Source organism: Molothrus aeneus, chromosome 1 (assembly GCF_037042795.1).
Source record: "Molothrus aeneus isolate 106 chromosome 1, BPBGC_Maene_1.0, whole genome shotgun sequence".
NCBI classification, from domain to species: Eukaryota; Metazoa; Chordata; class Aves; order Passeriformes; family Icteridae; genus Molothrus; species Molothrus aeneus.
Genome location: NC_089646.1, coordinates 93,074,266 through 93,093,766, shown reverse-complemented (window position 1 = coordinate 93,093,766; position 19,501 = coordinate 93,074,266). Strand labels below are relative to the sequence as shown.

The following is a 19,501-nucleotide window of genomic DNA, read 5'->3' as shown; positions in this document are numbered from 1 at the left end:
CTGGTCATGTTTTCTGATTGCATTTCGGGTAGGGGGAAACCAGAACCTGGTGTAGCATATTGAAGGTAGAGATGGTGCATTTCTCCTGGATTTCCAAGCCTTTGGTGATCCAGGAGAAACCATGTATGCTGGATATCTGGAGATCATAGCCACTCTTAAGTTTACCTGAACTCAACAGCCAAAATCCAGCATGTCTTGCACGGGCTGCATGTCAGGAAGTGTAGTGTGTCTCAAGCACGTTGACTGAGCATGAGCAGAGCTGCTATCAGCAGAGCAGCCCAGGCTTTCCAGATGTGGAAATTCAACTTGCTGTGTTTAAGTGCAATCTCTTTGTTTCTGCATAGAATAAATCTTACAGAATCACAGCTGAAGAGGTTGCTCAGCCTAGTTTTTCTTCTTACCAGTTCTTCCTCAGAATGCTGGCATGTTGCCAGCAAGTAGCAACTTGAGACAGCATAAACAAAAATCACTGTCCTTAGCAATGAAGGTTTTTGTGTGATACTGAAGTCTTTGGATGGATTACACAGCCTGCTGGAAACAGAAATGTGGCAAAGACTAGAAATTGAGTGAAGAGGAAAAATTATTATGTTAGTCCTTAAATGGAATTACCTTGCCATTTGTCACTTCTGTAGTGTTTTTCCTTTGTATTAAATCATCTTTCTGGTTTGATTGCAGGGAAGTATCATGTGCCCCTCCCCAGGAATGATACCCTATTACGAGAGCTGATGCTTCTCCCTGTGTGGTTGTGTCTTACCTCACATCTGCATTTGGTCACCTCACTTTTTTAATGTGTTGCTGCACTGGCTCAGTGCAGGGCTCCTTGAAGCCTGTGCTCTATAGGCTTTGACCCCCTTGGAAGGAGCATTATTAAGTACCAGGGTTTCCAGACAGCTGTGGTTCCTTCATCATTTGTTTATAGTGACATGATTGTTAGAGCCAGGGTCAGATCGCATATTGTGAACCCTGAGGAGCCAGAAAAGCTTGTTTTTTCTAGCTAATTTACCAGGCTCCATAAACTTCATAGAATTGATTGATTTTTACCATGAGTGAGTCAATGATGTACTTTGAAAGCTGTTATGTATCTTCATGTTGCTGCAGGAAAGTGAAACTGCCCCCTCTCCCCCACCCACTTTTGCATATTTGAAAGCAGAATTCTTCAGACTTTTTATTAGCAACCATAACAGATGCTTCGCTTCTGAAACTGCTCTGAGGCATCAGATTGAGAGGAGCTGAGGTTACAGGCTCAATTCTGATATTATTGGATGAAACACTGTGGTCTTTATCATGCAAAGAGTGGGCATAGATATATTATTTTAAACACTGGTATTTGGCATCTCTTCTTGAAAGGGTTATATCTACTTGCTTCTGTCGCCTGCATTTTTAGATTAGGGCCTTAACTACGTGTCTGTGTATTTTAACAGCTTCTAGGGTAGGAGTGGCCTCATTAAAAATGTGCTTCATGATCATAATGATGCGATTGTTTGAGGCAAATAGCCAGATTTTGGTTTTTTCTGTTAAACATGTTATTTTTTCTGTTAAACAAGTGAGCACTCTTGCTTCTTTAGCTTGAGCAAAGCAGTGTCTCCTGGAGCTTCTTTACACAGCCTGGAGTCGATGTCAATAGAGGGTCCCATTGTTTCCACCTCCCCTGACCTGTACTTTAGGAGATACCTATACCTGAAGACAGAAGATCTCTTAAGTTCCCATCTAATTTATGAGCAAGGGGGAGGTAGTGGCCCTGTTAGAACTGGTGTGAGCTCTGCCATGCAACTGAATTTGAAAAGTCGACCCATCACAGACACATTGATGTGGATGCTTTCTGCTCCTTCATTTCTTGGTGCATTTGTGTGAAACATGCTTGGATTTAAGGAAGGGAAAGAGAAGACATCTGTATCTAGCCTGCAAGAAAATGAGAAATGATGATGTAGACAAGCTGAGTGATTACAGGACCCTGACATGAAGACATAGAAGATAAAGCTGGGGGTTTTTTTCAGTGTTGCAGTTGTGGGTGGGAGGTTTTGAGTTTTAATCACTGTGCTTTACTGACATCATTAATATTCTCATCTGAATAATGAAGTTAATTATTCAATAATACAGGTGTTTGTGTGTGGGCGGGGTTCAAATCTTCCATATATCTGATAGTCTGTTGGGTAAAATTTTGTGCAAATCTGCTACCAAGACACTGATCATTTATTTATAGCGTGTTTGGGAACTTAGCTGTGTAATTCAAAATCTTTATAGTGATTTCTTTAAAACTTCTAATTTTAGTTGTACAAAACTCCTCTGTTGATATAAGCATCAAAGCTCAATAAAAGGAAAAGAAAACATTTAGAACTTCAAGCCATGAAAGATCTTGAGAAGAGATGATAAACAAGAAGTGGGTAAAAAAATGGTGGTGACACACATTAATCAGCTATTTAGGCAGCACAATTGAATGACATTTTTCTTTCTGATGTCTGTGAGAATACCAGCAAATTGACTGAATCCAGGTGAGTTTATTGAAGTGGTTGATGGTTGATGTATAATTCCAGTGATAGTTAATCAGTGTTACTGTGAATTTAGGCTAAGGATGATAGTCACATTAGAAGCAAATTTAGCTAAACTGGTGTGTGTATATGAATGCCATACTTTATAACTGGCATAAACTTAAAATTGCACTTGCAGGCCTTGTTTCTACAAACTAAGATGGACTGTGGTGGTTTAAAACCTACCATCTAAAAAGAGCAAAGGCCATCATTCTCAGGTTTACTTTCCTTTTTGGCAGGCTGTGCTATACCTCCATAGAGAAAAGTAAGATAGCCCACAAATTGAAGAGCTTGTAAATCATTACTCTAGATAAAATGATAAAACCCAGGAGGATCTGCTTCACTCTTCACTTCTGTAGCTTGCTCTAACAAGCAGAGTGAGTTGTAAGTTCACAACTTAGAAATAGTATAGCAGTGAAGTAACCTTTTAAAAGCTCTCTTCCTCTCTCTAAGACTCTTGTGTTCTGAAATGAGCAATAGTTAACTAGCATCAAGCACATGGATCAGTGCTTATAAAAGCAAAATTCACACACAAAACTGTTCTGAAAGAGAGTTTGATTTAGAAGACTTTTGCATCATGTGCAGAACCTTGTGAAGGCTTTCTGGGGAAGCAAGCTGATTTTTTTTCCCAAGTTTTCAGAGGCATAGACAGTTTAAAAGCTACTGAAATCTTTTGAGTGTTGGGTACCAAGTTGCAGCAATTGTTATACTTAACTCCTAAGTTTGAAGAGCAGAATCATTTGGTGGTTTTTGCAGTCAGTGAATTGTTATTCCCTTCTTTTTGAGCATGATTTCTGACTTTTTTGGTTTGTTTTATCCATTTGGCTGTTAGAAATCAAAGTTGTTCTCAGGTAAATGGGGATGTTTTGTTTATTACATGCATTTTTCCAAGCTAATGTATTGTAAAAGAAGCTGCATAAGTAACATATAGGCAGTAATAGTGTGATACAGTCAAGAATCTTTGCAAAACCAGAAATTCTGAAAATTACTTTTCTATTGAATAGGAGCATATTAATTTTTAATAATTAATAGCATTACATAATTGACATCATATTTAAAAATCAGCAGAAAGAAAAATAGCCTTTCATCAATGGTTACTTAGTGGTTTTTGCTCAGCTCATGCAGCCTGTACTTCTTAGGTAGACAAGATAGTGTTCATTTGGAGAGTGGGGGAGACTGCCAAGTATTTTTTTGCAGCATGTTGGAGGCAAAATTGCTTTTCTGGAATGTGGCAATTCCTGAATTTCTGTTTAAGGGGAAGCCAGATGCAATCAGCTGTATCACTGCTTGAGGCTGGCCTGGTTGCTGGGTTTCCTGCCTGTTTGATACAGAGTGGGAGCAGGGAGGGGATTTTGTTTGGTGCAGAATTTCCTGAGAAAGAAATGCATCCAGCACCATGCACCTGCGTGACAAAAAAGTGGGAACACTGTTCACAGCTCAGTTATTTAGCTGCCCTGGCTGTAAGAGTTAAGTGCATGACAGGGAACCTGTTGTGAGTTTTCTCCAGGAGATGGTAGCTACTCATCAGCTGAGGGGGTGAGTGGGTGGATGTCCCTGGGTAAGCCATCAAGGGATGCCCCAGCCATCTTCAACTCCCACCATTTAAACAATGAAGGATGAGAGCTGTGGGAAAGCTCCATACTGGAAGGGGCCTCCCTTTCACTGCCCTTTTCATGCTGGGATAGCAGTGGGCAAGGGGAAGTCCCTTTCAGCCTTGCTTTCTTGAACAGGGACTGGGGAGTAGTTTGCTCCCTTTTTGCCGTTTCTGGAAGGCTATTTTAGACTCTGAAAGAAAATATTTCTTTAGCAGAGGTGAAATGTGATATACTAGAAATAAAATAGCTGTAAAAGGGATCATATAAAATGTAAAGCAGTATAACAAAATATCTGAGTTTGAGGGCTCGGCATATAGTGGTGGCTTTTAAGGATTTTAAATGGCCAAATAGCTGGTTTCAGCACTCAAGCACCATCCCTCTCTTGAAAGATTGATGGTCTTAAGATATCAAAGTATATAAAGATGAAGTGTTGCAGTGTAGCTTAGGTGATTAGGGATGAAGTGGCTGTCACAGTCATGTTAGTTCCAGTGGGTACATTGTATTTTACAGATGATAGAGATGGAAAAGGGGTACTCTGGGGAAGCAAGAGGAAGAAAATGAAATCAAGAGTGCACCTGAGGACAGCAGTGAGGCTCCTGTAGCAGTGTAGAGGAGAAGACCTTGCATCCCCTCTGGACCTAGTCATGGAAGAGGGTTTTGTCTTGCATCCACAGCAATGGTTTCATTGAGAAAGAACTGCTTTGGCTTGGGGGTTTTTATGATTCTCTGCCCATTGGTTTGTGTTTCAATTTGTCTATGCATGAAGAGTTCACAAAAGACTTAATTCTACAGATTTATTAAGCTGATATCTTTCTCTGGCCCTTAGCTCTTGGGGCTATCCAAGGTCAATTTTTTTGAAACTGTGGTTTATAGCAGTGGCTATTGAGAAAAACTGTTCTACTCTGCTTATTTTATTTATTTCAATATCCATTGTAGCTAAGCACATTGCACTTCAATAATTAAATCTTTATTTAATTGTTGGTAGCTAAAAGCAAATAGGAATGTCTGTAGAAGAGTTTCTTATAAAATACTTGCACTGTGGATCAAATTGCATTTCCTCTGAACCTGAAGTTTTTGTTTTGTTTCCTGGTCTTTAAAGTTCTTTGTTATGGTTGCTGTGACACACTTAGAAAGAGAGCAATCCCCTCACTAAGGATCACTGCAAAATGTTTAATCCGGCATTTCTAAGTGATGAAATTAAAGAAGATAAGAATAAAAGCACTGTAATAGCAAAATCTATTTCCAGCTACTTCTGCATGGAAACAGCATCATTTGCAGCACACCAAAATGCTTCTATTTTAACTGCTGTGCATAAACACAGAGAGAAGCTGTGCAGGAAGGGGGAAGGGGTATGGACATTTCTTATTATTAACACCATGGACAGGTAATGGGAGGGTTTTTTCTAAAGGGTGCCATCTTTTTGTGATGGAGAGAAAAGCATAAAAAACTGTTGCACAGAAAATGCTGGAGCCCAGGCTGTTTTGAATTAATAGTCAACAGAATGTTTTCAACCCACTTTTTAACCAAGTGTTGGGGGTCTAGAGCATTGTAAAAGGTGAGTATGTGGGAATCCTGTTGAAGCACATTGTAACCTGAATTTCAGCACTGAATCTATGTAATGACTGTATACAGATAAGACCACAAGTGGAGGGAAAAAAGTGAAATGGAGGTATATTAACACTAACGTACTAGTGACCTATTTTTGTATTAGGTACAGAGAAAGAAACCCCCCCTTTGGGGTGTTACCCCTCATTGATGAGCTGACAAGTGAAGGTATGTGGTTGAACCTGCTCCCCTCCTCTGCCTTGGCTGGGATCAGCCCTGGCTGTGTCCAGTGCCATGGAGACGACTTTGAATTGTTGAAATGCAGCTGCTGATTCCCATTTTTATGGCTCAGAGCAGGCTTAAATAGCACTCTAGGTGGGTCTTCTGGTATTTAGTGTTTTACAGCATTATGGTTTTTTGTTGTTGGGAATTGTGTGGTGGTAAGCAGGATAACAAGGAAGCTTTGCAGCCTGCAGGGGATTGTGTTTAGTGCTTAGTGTTGGACATCTCTCACAATGCCATGAAACTGTTCCATGTCTGATTGCTAGAACAAGGGAGCCCTGTGCACACAGGCAGTAAGGTGGCTGCCCCTCCTCAAGCACCTCTGTGGTTGATAGCCTAAGATACAAAACTTTTTAATGTAAAATCTGTAAATCGGGACAGTTCAGGTCTGCTCCACTGGTGACCACATCCCAAACCACTTCAGTGAGAGGGATGGGCAGTTGGAGTGTCCATGGGTCCTGTTGCTGCCGTAGGTGATGTCTGGCCAAAAGTGAGCACATCTCAGTTTCTTCTGAAATTACACCTTTACTAAAACAGCTGGATAGTTTGCTTGTTGCAGACAGGGTTGTACAAGTGTTCATGTTTCTTTGTGCTTTACAGGTGTTAAAGAAGCACAATTTGATTCATGTGTTTTTTAGAAACAGTTCACAGGGCTAGGACACTGCCTATAGGTGGTACTGGTAGTGTTGCTAGAGCTGTTGGAACAAATTTGGTTATGTCTGGAAATTTTGTCTTAATTTGCTGATAAACCTCCAAGCTACTTTGTTTCTTCTCAAACATCAGAATTAAGATTCTTTTTCCAAGCTTCTCTTTCAAGCTTTACCACTTCATCTTGCCTTTTTGTTTTAGGCAAATCTTTCAGTGTCCATGCCTTAATTGTTATTAATTCTAAAACAAGGGTACTTTTTTCTTACCTGTCTTCTAGGCAAGATTTGTTAATTTCTGCCTCTGAAGCAGAAATTGCTCTGCAGATTTGAACAGCTTTCCAGGAGCTAAATAGGTGTTTCTGTTAATGGGTCCTGTGACTTGGACTGAAAGGGAAATGTGTGTGAAGCACTCCGTTGTGCCATCTTGTGGTGTCCCCTGTCTTGTTCCCTGCAGTATTGTGAAAGGTGCTTCTCTTCTCTAAACATAGCAGATTTATTGGCATTTCCTCTGATATTTGAGCACACATTAAAAAAAACTCAAAAAAAACCCTAAGCAAAACAACAACAACAAAAAAAGACCCGCTAAAAACTGGTTCCCATACCATCCTCTGCCATCCAGAAAATACAGAAATTGGTGACCCTTAACAGAGCAGGCTTGAATTTTTAAAGTAGTGTGGTGGCAATAAGGACCAGTGAAAGCTGTGATCTGCACAGCATTCCCATTGCAGGCAGGCTCATGCTCTGTCCACGGCTCCAGTCAGGGAGCCTTGTTGAGGAAGCAGTGGTTGACATGAGGAATGATAATAGAGAAACATGCAGCAGAGCAGCCCCTTCGTGGGGATGGCTGAGGTAGTTATTTGTGTTGCAGAGCTTACCCCTGTCTTGGGCAGGAGAGAATTGTACTGATGCAAGTAGCAGCTCCCCTTACTGTGTTTTGGTCTTTGGCTGGCCACACAGGCACCAACAACTTAGGCAAGCCTGGGAATGTGTTCAACTTGGCTAAGGGTCGTCTCAGTGAGGGAGAAACTCTGTTTTTTGTATGTGAACTGAAATGCACTAAGCCTTCCCTAACAGAACTTCTTCAGCAGCAAAAGACTGCTTTAGTATTGGTGTATAAATAAGGGGACATTTGGAGTAGGAGTGAATAAGGTCTGTCAGTGGTTTTATCACAGATGGTGCTTCAAAAGTAGTCGAGACCAAACGATCAGAGTCAAACTCAATGGTGAGGGCTGTGTAGGTGAAGGTGGTGGTGCTGCAAACCCTCAGATTGGGGATTTTTCACTGGTGTCAGCTCTCTGCAGAGAAACCCACCATATGCCAAGCAATGCCACCATTTCAGATGATGCTGCATACGTGTTCCTGTTGTGCCTGAGCTGATCAGCCCTCCAAAAAGCCCTCCAGGATGTCAGCTAGCCTCTTTGTGTAGCGAGGCTTAGTGCTTTTAGCAGGAAGTGCCTCTCTCAAACCCAGCTCTAATATCTCTACCATGGTGCTGAAAGGGGCCTTTTATCTAATCGAACTCCAGTTGCTTGAGGATGAAGCATTTACAACATCAGGCATGCAACCCGGGAAGGGAACGGTCGATCCTGTAGGGACCGAGGGAGGCTGGATGCTCTAACATGTATTGATTCATCCATGTTTTAACCAAGCAAAAACTGTATTAGTGCTGCTGCTTTTCCTCACATTATTGTGTGCACATTAGATATTGAGTCAGCAGTAGCAGTGGAAAGCTTATGAGAGAAATCATAAAGGAATTAATAGAGGTGGAAATTTTAAAATGGTGATATTTTGGATAATAATGGTAATGATTAATGAGAAAAATGGGGAAGGTATAACTAAGATATATACAGAAAAGTGACTGTCTTCTGGATTCAAGGCATTCACAAGATGATGGCTATCATAAGAATGTGATAAGAAATAAGAAAACCTGTTACAAATGCATCTTTCCACTAGTACATTATAATGGAAGAGACTGAATCAATTTTGAGGCTGACAAAATGGCAGATGCCAGGGGCTAAAGAAACTGTGGCGGAAGGAAAAGTATGGGGAGTACATATTAAGGTGCAAAATGGCAACAGTTCATCAAAAAAAATGTACAAAGTTGGTTGTTGGTTTTGATTTTGGATTTTTTTAAAGTATCTGTGTTCATCAGTTCCCAGCAAGGGAAAAATATTTGGTTAATCTTCTTTATTTTGAGATTTCAGCAGAAGGAAGTTTCAAAACATCTGTGGTAGTGAGTGGTGGGAGCATCATGCAACTTCCCAGGCCCATGAAGTGCCGAGGAGGTTTGATTTCGTTTCATGTCTAGTCACGAAGTCCAAGTATGCTCACTGTGTTTTCCAGAACTCTTCATTCCTGAGCATTTTAAAAAGGGTAATGGTGTTTTTCAGAAGATTTGCATTTCCTTATGGATTTGAAACTGCTTTAAATATAGATGAGGTAGTTTTAGTTGCTGTGGTTTGTCTGGCAAAATAGATGCAATTAGCACAGAGCTGTGTTTCTCTAGTGACCTTCCCAAGAGTGACTGCCAGGTAGGGTGGCTGGGTTAACCTAGTGCAGCCCTGTTAATTTAACTTAGAATGGGTAATAAGGCTAGGATTTGACAATAAGTGAGAAAATGCATTTGTATATTTGTTATATTGATATGCTCACAGAGGAGCTATGTTATTTACTGAAATATATTATGTCTCTGGTAAATAGAAGATGACCTTGTAGGCCATGAATCTCTGGAGACAGTAATTTGCAGGATATGTTTTTTGTGAATGCTTCCCAATTTTGTTTCATGTACATTCTGAGCAGCGTAGGGAGCATTACAGAATTTGAAATGATAAAAACATTAAGAAATCATCAACTTGGGTATGTGTGTGTGAGTAGGAGACATTTAAAATTCAAATAATAATCCTATTTTATGCTTAAAAAAGGCAGAGTAGGAAGATAGACCAAAGCTGTTGTTAACTAAATATAATTCTCTTTTGTTGTCCTTTCCATGGAGCAACACTCAGGTTGCATATCCTCTATAAAATTTGCCTGGATGTACTTGCTGCCTTCACATCAGTCACTCACAAACCTTTTGCCTTACAGGTGTGTTAAAGCATGAATTAACTCACGAGCCTCTTTCTTTACCCTGCATGTATTTACCTTTTGATGGGATCTTTTAACTTCATTAATGATTGAGTATTATTGGTGCCCAAACAAAACAGTTATGGAGGGAGCAGCGCTGTGACACATTAAGCTGAACAAATGAGATCATTTTGTTATCAGATGATAAGGTGGATTATACACCATGTCCAACTGGCATTCCTGATGGGTTGTGAGCCAGGGAGCTCTTTATTCCAGGTTATCCCTGGAGTTAGGCTGTCTGCTGCTCTGAGCCTCTGGACTTCCGAGTGACTTTGACCATGACACTACAGTGCTCAAGGTTTCCTGGGTGCAAAATGAGAGTAACAGTGACAGGACCTTCTTGGTAAGATGCCTGAGGATTGCTTGAGAGTAGTAAGGGTGGCTGCTTCTGCTTTTCAGTTTCTTTGTATGAAGAAATCAAAAACCCCAGGAAATCTAGAATCTGTCTGTTCATGAGAAACCGCACTCTTGGATGTTTCTGAAAGCCCTAGACAATTATGCAATCAGACACATACTCATTCTTGTCAGAGGAATGCAGAGACCTGGGTTTTCCTGCACAAAAATAGCTTGTTTCTCAAGAGGGGGCTTGAACTGTCGTGTGAAAACACCTCCAGTGCCTCTGCCTTTGGTGCCAGCATCACATTTCTCAAGGGAAGGACTAGAGTGGTGTGGTTTTGAGTAGCCTGCAATACATGTTCTGTTGCCCTTGCAATTACTAACAACCATGCAGAATCCTATTGTCAGAGACTTGGGTGAGCCGCATCCTAAGAGCCATTATTTGTTTATCTGCTGCAGCCTTATCGAGGAGAAGGAAGTCATTGAAAACAAACCATTCATGTTTCACAGCTCATCCAGCAAGTCTTGGGTTGAACTGGGGTACAGGCTACCCTGTTGCTAAATGTGAGCAAAACCAGTGATGTTAAAGTGAAGATGTCACAGTAAAATTTTGAAAATATTAGGAAAAAACCAATCAGGAAGCAGTAAACTAAAGTGAATCCTTTCAAAGCTATACTCACAGATTTTAACAGCTAAAATTGTGATAAATGGCAAGCCTCATCTTAGCCAATTCTGCCACTGTAAAAAAAGCTTTTAAAAAATAATAAATCTTGTCGTGCTGTTGTCAAGATGGACCATTAATTTTGCAGTAATAATTGACCTTCTCTTCAAGTGATTTTACAGAAGAATCAAACTCTTATTTGTTAAGAGTCTTAACTGTGAAAACTATAGAAATTTGTGTTACTGGATTTGAAGCATCAAGCTGCTTTTTTTTTTTTTTTTTGGTACCATCTTATTGCTCAAGAGTAGCCATTTACCTGCTGAGTAGGGAGTATCATCTTACTGCAGGCATCTTTTTTGTACATAAATGCATCTTAAGGTCAGTGGGTTTTTCAGCTCTGTTGGTTTTAGAAAGATCACTTTGGGATCATTGATATGTTTGCCGCAAGAATATACACTGCCATGTGCTCTATTGGAACATTCTTTTTGAACATAATTTTGTTAGGGCCTTCTGGTTACCTGGTTTACATTTAACTTTGTTGTTTGGACTGTTCATTTCTGTTCTGTAGTCATGTTAAATCAACCCTTTCTAGGCTCATAAAGTAGCTTGAACCCTTATATGCAAACAAATATTTTCAAGCAAGACTGTGACATGATTCTGCTGTAATGAGCTGTCCCACTGTGGTGACATACACAGAGTACTCACATCTCTGTTGGCCACTACCTAGCAGGTAAATATGGAAAGCAGTTCTTCAAAAAGTTTTCTTTCCCCTGTCTCACTTGGGCATTTCAGGTGTAGTGACCAGAAGCTGCTCTGCCTGTGACACTGGAGAGGATTTTTTGGTGGTGCCAGTGCAGGGAGGATGCCTGACCACCTACCCCTCTTCACACATGGGCAGCTTGTGGATGGCTTCACAAAGTAAGAGTGGCACTCTGTGGGATCTCAGCACATCGTTCCCGATGTCCAGAGATGCCAAGAGAACCCTTGGGGGTCTCGAAAATCCTGGAATGTTGCCAGAAGTGTCTGGTGGCTTGATTTTGATCCATCCACAGAAATAACAAGAGTTTGAGGACAAGAGAATCACTTTAGAGTGAAGGGTGTAAAAGGGACACATTTAGAGGGTGAAATATAGACTTTAAGGTTTTTGGTACAGGGGGGTTATGGAGACAAGATGGAGGGATCAGGGCGTGTCTCGTCCTTCTTCTTTCTTCTTCTGTCCTCCATCTCCTGTGGTGATGTTGGCACTTGGGGATTGGTTTATGGTAAAGGTGCACTTGCTAACATGGGTGAAAAGCATTGGAAAATAAAGGTAAATATTATGTACATAGATATTAGTATAAAAGGATATGACCGCCCCGTGGGTGGTCAGAGAGTGCCTGTGACTGCTTGCAGATCAGACCTCTGTTGGGCAGACAGAAAATTTTGTAGATAAGAAATAATAAACAATCTGAAGACCGAAAAGCTGAAGAGTCCAGACTCGTCCTTTGAAACGCGTGCCACCCAAGAACCACCCTACCCGTGTCGGGGCAGAGACAGACAGCCGAACCCGACAGCACTCCTGCTGATAGTGAGCTTATTTTGTGAGCATGGGGTGTGATTTAGCCAGAGGCTCCTGGAAGAGTGGTGTGCACCTACTGTGTGGGGCTGCCCTGAGGTGGGTGAGGCAGGGAAAGGATCAAGGTTTTATTACTGTGAGAGCAAGCTGCTGCTAGATTAGGGAAACTGTGGCTGAGCAGAGGAAAAACCCCTTGGGTAGGCCCTTCCCCTTTCTCTTGGTGCTGGACTGTGGAAGAGATACTTGGGATAGGGGTAAGCTGGGAGGGGAGCACGAGAGGCTGTCTCTCCTCTATGCATGAGCAAAGAGATGAAGCAGCTTTATGTGACAGGGCCAGGCTGTCATAAGAGGGCTTCAGGGAAGGGTTGAGCCTTCCAGGAGGCTGGGTTATTCTGCAGCAGTTTGGCTCTATGCTAGTGGTAACCAGAGCACTGGCTCTAATCATGTCAACCCCGAAACAATCTGCTAATGCTCAACACTGGTGCAGCACTGGTGCTCCTAGGACTTAGCAAGATGTTATTCAGCTGAGGAACTGAAGCTGAAATCCAATCCTTGAAGTGTTTAAAGTTGGATTCTGGGTTGTATTCTCAGCCTGCTTCTTCCTCTCCTAGTGAGGAACACGTTTTGTGTCAACTTGATCATGGACACAGGGAAGGGCTGAGTTCAGGAGGTCCTAACTGTGGGAAAAGCTCTGCATGTGCTGTGGGATTTTGGTGCAGGTGTTTGAGTAGAATTTGCTGCTTTTTTTTTTTTTTTTTTTTTTTTTTTTTTTTTTTTCTTCAGTCTGGGAAAAGATGGAGCAAACAGCAGATATTTCTGTGGGTAAATCAACAAACAGTACTGTAGTTTTGCAAGATGAGTAATTCCTTTTGCAAAGAGTAAGATCTGTGAGTGGGATGTGCTACCGGAGATTGGAGTGATATGATATAGAATCATTATATTTTGATTGGCAGTAACTTCCAAAATATTTGTTTTGTTTTCTCCCCAGAGTGACTGGTCTCACTAGTCTAACTGCATTTTTCCATTGCCTTTACTGGAGAAGAAATTCAGATGCTATGAATGAGAAATCTTTGTGTTCTTACTCAAGAAATGCCTCAAATGTGTCCAAAACTCCCCCATTTGCTTACAGTCACTTATATTGCTAATAAAATCATGATAATCTTCTATTTTATTATTTTTTTAATATTTAAATACATCCTTTGTTCCTGGACTTCTCATCCTTGTTTTTTTTTTTTTTAAATGTCACTAAGATTTCTGTTATATGATCTTGAGAGATTGGTTGAATAGATTTCTTCAGTTTACTGCTGTGCTAACTGGCTTATAGCTGATCAGATTGCAGCAGTCTCCTCAGTGTGTTCTACTGGATCTGATCCCAGTTTTGCTTCCTTTGGTGTATGACAGCAAAGGGAATCTACACTCACACTGCTAGAGGCTTTTTCCCTCTGCTTTCAGTATTTTCCTGGAAAAGAGTCTTGTATAATACTAAATGTTTCTTACGGATTCTGTTCTTTTTTATTTTTTCAATAGGTGCTGGCATCATGTCGGGCGTTTCTTTTAACGTCTCGGATTCCCACCAAGGTAAAATCACTGTGTTCCTACAAATACTCTGGGGCAACAAATGAAAGTTACATGAACTAAGTAGCAAAAATTAGCATATTTTAGTTATGTACATCTGTTAAAAAACCAGAAAACTGAGGAATGGTATGTTGCATGCTCTTGAGTTAGAATGGTGCTTCTATTAGTATATGCCTTAAATTAATTTTTTCATGTATATAAAAAAATATATATATATCCACACACTCCTTTTCCAGAGGAATTTTAATTTCTAGAAATGCAGGTGGCTGAAGAGTTGCATTGTAAACTCCAACCTGAAGAACTGTGAGAGGAGCCTGATGAATTTTATAGAAGGACAGTTTTTGTACAAACAAGCTGATGGTATTATTCCCTCTAGTGTTTGTAGTGTCAAATAGGATTACATTTGATTTGGAGGCAGAAACTCGGAGTTTTATTAAATTCTGCTGTTTTCTAATGATTTTTGCTGTTCATTTTGAAAAGCAGTTTGGCAACTTGCCTCGCCACTGCCAGTGAATTATTTTTTCTGTGCCTGTGACAATTCATAATGATTGTTATAGAAGAGAAATATGATTTCCACATGAATAAAAATGACTGATGTGAAAGAACATCTCTTGTCCAGCTTGGAATCAGTGAATGGGAATTTGGCACATACCCTATTTTTTTGTATTTGACATGTGTGTGTCTAAGTGTGTGTATATTTATACACACACTTTATAGAAATACCAGAATCCATAAATGGAACTATTGATGCCAAATTTTCAGTTATGGTCACTGGTAAATGTGACCATTGGTAGCTATAATTTGAAGATGCTGACTGACAGGTAGGATGAACTGCAGCTTGAATTTCTGCTGATACTCACTTTCCTCAGTCGATCACCCTGTCCCTGCAGCACAGATGTCTCCAGTTGGTTGTCTGTTGGTGTTTGAATCACTGCAGCTTTCAGCCAGGGCTTTTGCTTGCTTCGAAAGATAGATCCAGTTGATGAACAGCTCAGGCATCAGTGCAACGGCAATGTGATAGACAGGTGGTAATCATGATTTTGTTAAACAATAGCAAACCATTATAAGTCATCAAAAAGCTCTTGAAGGCTGAGGCTTGGAGTACTAAGTGATAACTCTGTTTAGTTGACTGCTTCAGACAATTCTCAGAACTCATTAAATAGATTGCATATTTGAAAAACTTGATTTTGTTTTCATTAAAATCTAAAATATGTATTCTGTAAGTAGAAATGTAATTTTTGTGATAACAAATGGAAGGAAGATGATGAGAAGCTGTGCTTATGATTTATGTAAAAATTAAACTTTTTAGGTCTGATCATTTATTAGGATCGTTGAAAATGCATTTCTAGCAGGGTTAGTCAAACTTAATAAATTTTCTAATGTCTGTAGTATTTTCAATAGCTGCTGAGAAGCTTTCTGAGCTCAAGTACTTCCATATACCTGTCAGGCAGTAACTCCTCGAAAGACAGCTGAGAACATTCAGCAAAGACACATTATTTCTCTGGGGACCTCTAACAAAATGGAGTATACCTAGAGATGGCCAGTTCTGAGTAACTGTTACTGCTGCATTCAATTCCAAGCTTTACTTTTGATTAAACAATGCTGTTGAGATGTATCTGCTAAACAAGGATCAAAGTTAGAAAGAATTAATGTCGTTTAACTCCAACACCAACTCTCACTATTATCCTTAGAGCGAAGATATTACAATGGCCACCTCTAAATTTCGCACTCTGGTCCAATCAGTTCATTCCCACTAATCAACACAGACTGATTGGGAAGGAAGGACAGTGCTCAAAGCTTGCTAATTCTTCCTATAGTCTATATAAAAAGTGATTGCAACATTAGTAATGTTGGATGTGTCATCAAGCCCACAAATAAGCATATAAAACATTTGTAGGAATATATTTCAGATCTGTGAATGCATTTCTAGTGCAACTTTCATTAAGTTTTGGTTGAAAAAATTGAAAACTCTGAAATTAGCTGTCTGATTAACTGAAAGGTTCCTAAATGAGAGGCACGCATAGCTTTTTAAGAGGATTTTAAAAGCATGAAATTTTGGGCAATAAATGAGATTATGCCTTTTAAACCTTGTAAAAATTATTTCTTAGTTTGAAGTAGATGATGTTTAGAATGTGTTTTACATTTTTCCTTCCAAGCAAGGACTATAAATTCATATTTTTAACTAGAAAAAATGAACCAAAGATGACCTGTAGGAGATAGTGACCTGTTTCCCGACATTTGTTAATTCTAGGCAAGAGGATTTGCAGACTAAATTCTTGAGACTGGATCTGTGTGAACTTTTCAAATATTTTTGACTGTGTATGCATGTAATGACCTTTTTATATATGTGTTTGGACATACATACTTTAGCAAAAAAAAAGAACCCTCAAGTTGATAGGTAAATAATTTCAAAATATGAAGGATTTCAATTACAGAAACTCCCTCCCCAAAATTTCATTGTGATTTAGGCAAAGAAATATTTAATTAGTCTGGATAAAAAGAACTTTTCCCTTCTGTGTGTATAGTCCTGCTTAATCCAGTAGCCAACAATAGCTGCTATAGATCTTTTTGGTGGGTTTGGTTTTTTGTTTTTTTCCTTTTTTCTTCTTTCTGCCCTGAGTCAACTGCACAGGGCTGTGTCATCACAAAAGATTGCCAGGCCTAGCTTAGAAATAAAGCACTGAAGAGAAATCAATGCCTTGCACTTGGGGAGATGCAGAGTGTTGGTGTGAGCCCTGAGAAGAGGCTTGTGCTGGTTCTGCCTCAGTTCCCTACACTTGATTCGTAACAGATGTGATGGCACCCCTGAAACTGCTTGTTTGCTGTGGGTGCTGCCCCTGCAGCAGAATGTGTGAGATGAAGCACATGAAGTCCCCAAAACTTCAGAGTAAAGTTTGTTCACCAAGAAAGACCTTTGGCAGAAGGTGAACTTTGCACAGATATGGGACGGGTGTTTGTATCTTCTGATTCTGCCAAATCATGAGGGCAACAGAAGGGATAAGGATTCAGAAAATAGGCAACAAAGAACAAAGAGGCAGTAATAACAAAAGTTTTCTGGAAAGATTTTTGATGGTTGGAAGCTGGTACCTCTGTTCCTGACTTTCCAATGTGCTGTTCCAGCCTTTACAGGGAGGGTGCCTTGTTAGCTGTGTCTGGGTTCTGAGCACCCCAGTAGTCATTCAGGGTTGACTTTTTCACAAATGCAGGAATAGAATGATATGGTGCTTGCCAGTTAGCCTGGGAGCACCCTGACTGTGAATGTAGGTTAAGATAAAGTACGGGAAACTTGGTGCAATTCAGACAGACTGCTCAGTTGCAATGGTTTCAATAACTAAAAGGAAATGAGCTAATGTCTTGCCCTGTCATCACAATTCAGTCCAAGAGGTTTGGTTCCTTCTGTGTATCTCAGCTGTCGAGATGGTTGTCGACATAATTGTGAATTCAGATCTTAGCTACACTCCCTGTAGCCCTACCTTTGTCCTTGGAGAAGAATTCTCTGCCACCTTCTCAGATTCCATTTGGAGTCATGGAATCAGTATGTTCTTCCCTGCCTAGTCTGACTGTCATCCAAATAAACCACTCAGACAAAGTTTATGTATCACTTCCTCTCATACTTTTAGATAAGCTAAAGCAGTCCTTGGACATTTATGTTCATATCTTTATTTACTTATTTATAGATGTTATTTTTATTCACATATATATATATATATACATATATATAGTGTGTATGTGTACATGTCCCTTCAGTTTCTGTGCAGTAAAATTTTTCACATCTGTGATCAACATAACTAATGAAAGAATAATTGTGAAGCTGTAAAGATTGTAATAAATGATTAATCAGTCACAAGAATACACATCAGTAGAGTATTGTATTAATGATGCTTTTTTATAGTAAAATTTTTTCATAAAATTGATTATAAGCTTTATGTGCTTATAGCTTGCAGTAAAATGTCCAGTGTGGTATTCAATAACCATTTAAACCTGTAACAAACAAATGTAAGTAGTTTTTAAATGAAAAATGCATCCAGGTATTAAAAAAATACTTAGTGTCAATTACAGAAACTGATATTAAATATCAGTAGCCTGCCCAAAGTTTTCTTAACCTCATTGAGAAGTGTAAGTGCTCTTTAAAATAAGATGATGTTTGCACTAATGTGATGTTTCTTTTCTAACTACAGTTAGAACTAACTTTCAGCTACTTGGAAATCCAAGGAGTAACTTCCAGTAAACCAGGCCAGGTGAGTGTATTCTAGATAAAAGATACTTGTTTACTCATTGCTAAATCTGTGCCAGTCAAGGAAGTAATGCTCTAACATGCAGGTGTCTCCTTCCACTGAGCACGCTGTGCATTTGTCTTCTTGCATTCTTGCTGGTCTAAAGTCTTAAAAATAACAATAAGAATTTAAAGAGTCATTTTTAGGAATGTTTGTGCACTTGGAATAATGATAAGAAATAGATAGAGGTTTTCTCTAGTTCAGTATGGTACAAGTTTCCATTTGTATCATAAGTGGATCTTTGTCTCAGAGCTGGTAAAGCAGTGGTGGCTGATATGCAATCATCACGACACAAGCTGCAGTGGCTTCTGGGGTGAATACCTTTATGAGGCAGCCCAAAGCTACTGCTTACATTGCAGGCAGGAATGCTTTGCTTTCAACTGTTCTTTGTGCCTTTGCTGTGTACAACACAAAATATATTTGACAGCAAGTTATGTGCCCAAAAAAGTAATGTCAAAGGGAAGGTGCTGAAAAGAAGAATGCCTTTAGAGCGTTTTTAATTCATAAGATGAGCATGTTGACAAGATTTGACAGTTCAATTGTATCAAAGTCTTAATGTGTTTCATGTGTGTTTGGCTTTTAAAGAACTTTTAAGGAATAGGAGTGCCTGAGCTACTTTGAACTCTGAAAAGCTCTCATTGTATTAACATCTTGTCTTTTTAACCTGTCTTTTGAAGCTTTCCTTAAAGGAGGGAATTTAAAAGGTCCAGGTGTTTTAATCGGTGACATTTACTAAATTCTAAGTTTTTGTGGCTTTTTTTTAAATTAAGGTACTAAAATGCCAGGTATCTATTGCTAATTATTCCTGGAGGCATAGACAATCATTGTTGTAGCAGTATTTACAAGAGATTTTCAGCAGCCTCAATGAGCATACACTGTTCCTAAAATATTTCTTAAGGTTTTTCATGTTTACATTCATTTGTGTTTGAATTGTGTGAGACTTCTAACTGAAGGCAGAGAGAGCCCTAGATTATTTCTTGTGGAGCAAATGGTTTTGTTGCAGCTTTCCTGCAAAGAGCATATTATAGCTGTGATATCAGAAGGGTATAGTTTTGTGCTAGGCGTCTTGCAGAGAGCCATGAAGAGCTTCCTTCTGTAAGATAAGTGAACAAATGGACAAAAGAATATAAGGAAATGTTGTGCTAATATTGGTGATGATGAAAAACCGTGGTAAGTTGCCCACTCATTCATCATCAGGGAGTGGTGGCAACAGGCTCAGAAAGGAGTTGAATTGCTGGTAAAAGGTATGAATAGTCTCAGTTTGCTTTAGGGGTAATACAGCCTCTTCTAGGATTATCATGGTGGTGACCCTAGGCATGAATTGGGAACCAAGAGAGCCCTGGGAGCCAGCCTCAATAAGAAGCAATCCCCTGTATCAAACTGCAT

At 39.7% G+C, this 19,501-nt stretch overlaps 1 protein-coding gene across 4 annotated transcripts in view; it reads left to right on the top strand.

Moving 5' to 3' along the window:
• Positions 1-19,501, top strand: part of CARMIL1 (capping protein regulator and myosin 1 linker 1) — a 190,247-nt gene that overhangs the window by 65,772 nt on the left and 104,974 nt on the right. For all 4 annotated transcript variants that reach the window (XM_066560915.1, XM_066560907.1, XM_066560935.1 and 1 more), the window contains exons 3-4: positions 13,794-13,844; positions 18,020-18,079. In XM_066560915.1, the coding sequence (XP_066417012.1) occupies positions 13,794-13,844; positions 18,020-18,079 (111 nt within the window). The remainder of the gene's footprint in view (positions 1-13,793; positions 13,845-18,019; positions 18,080-19,501) is intronic.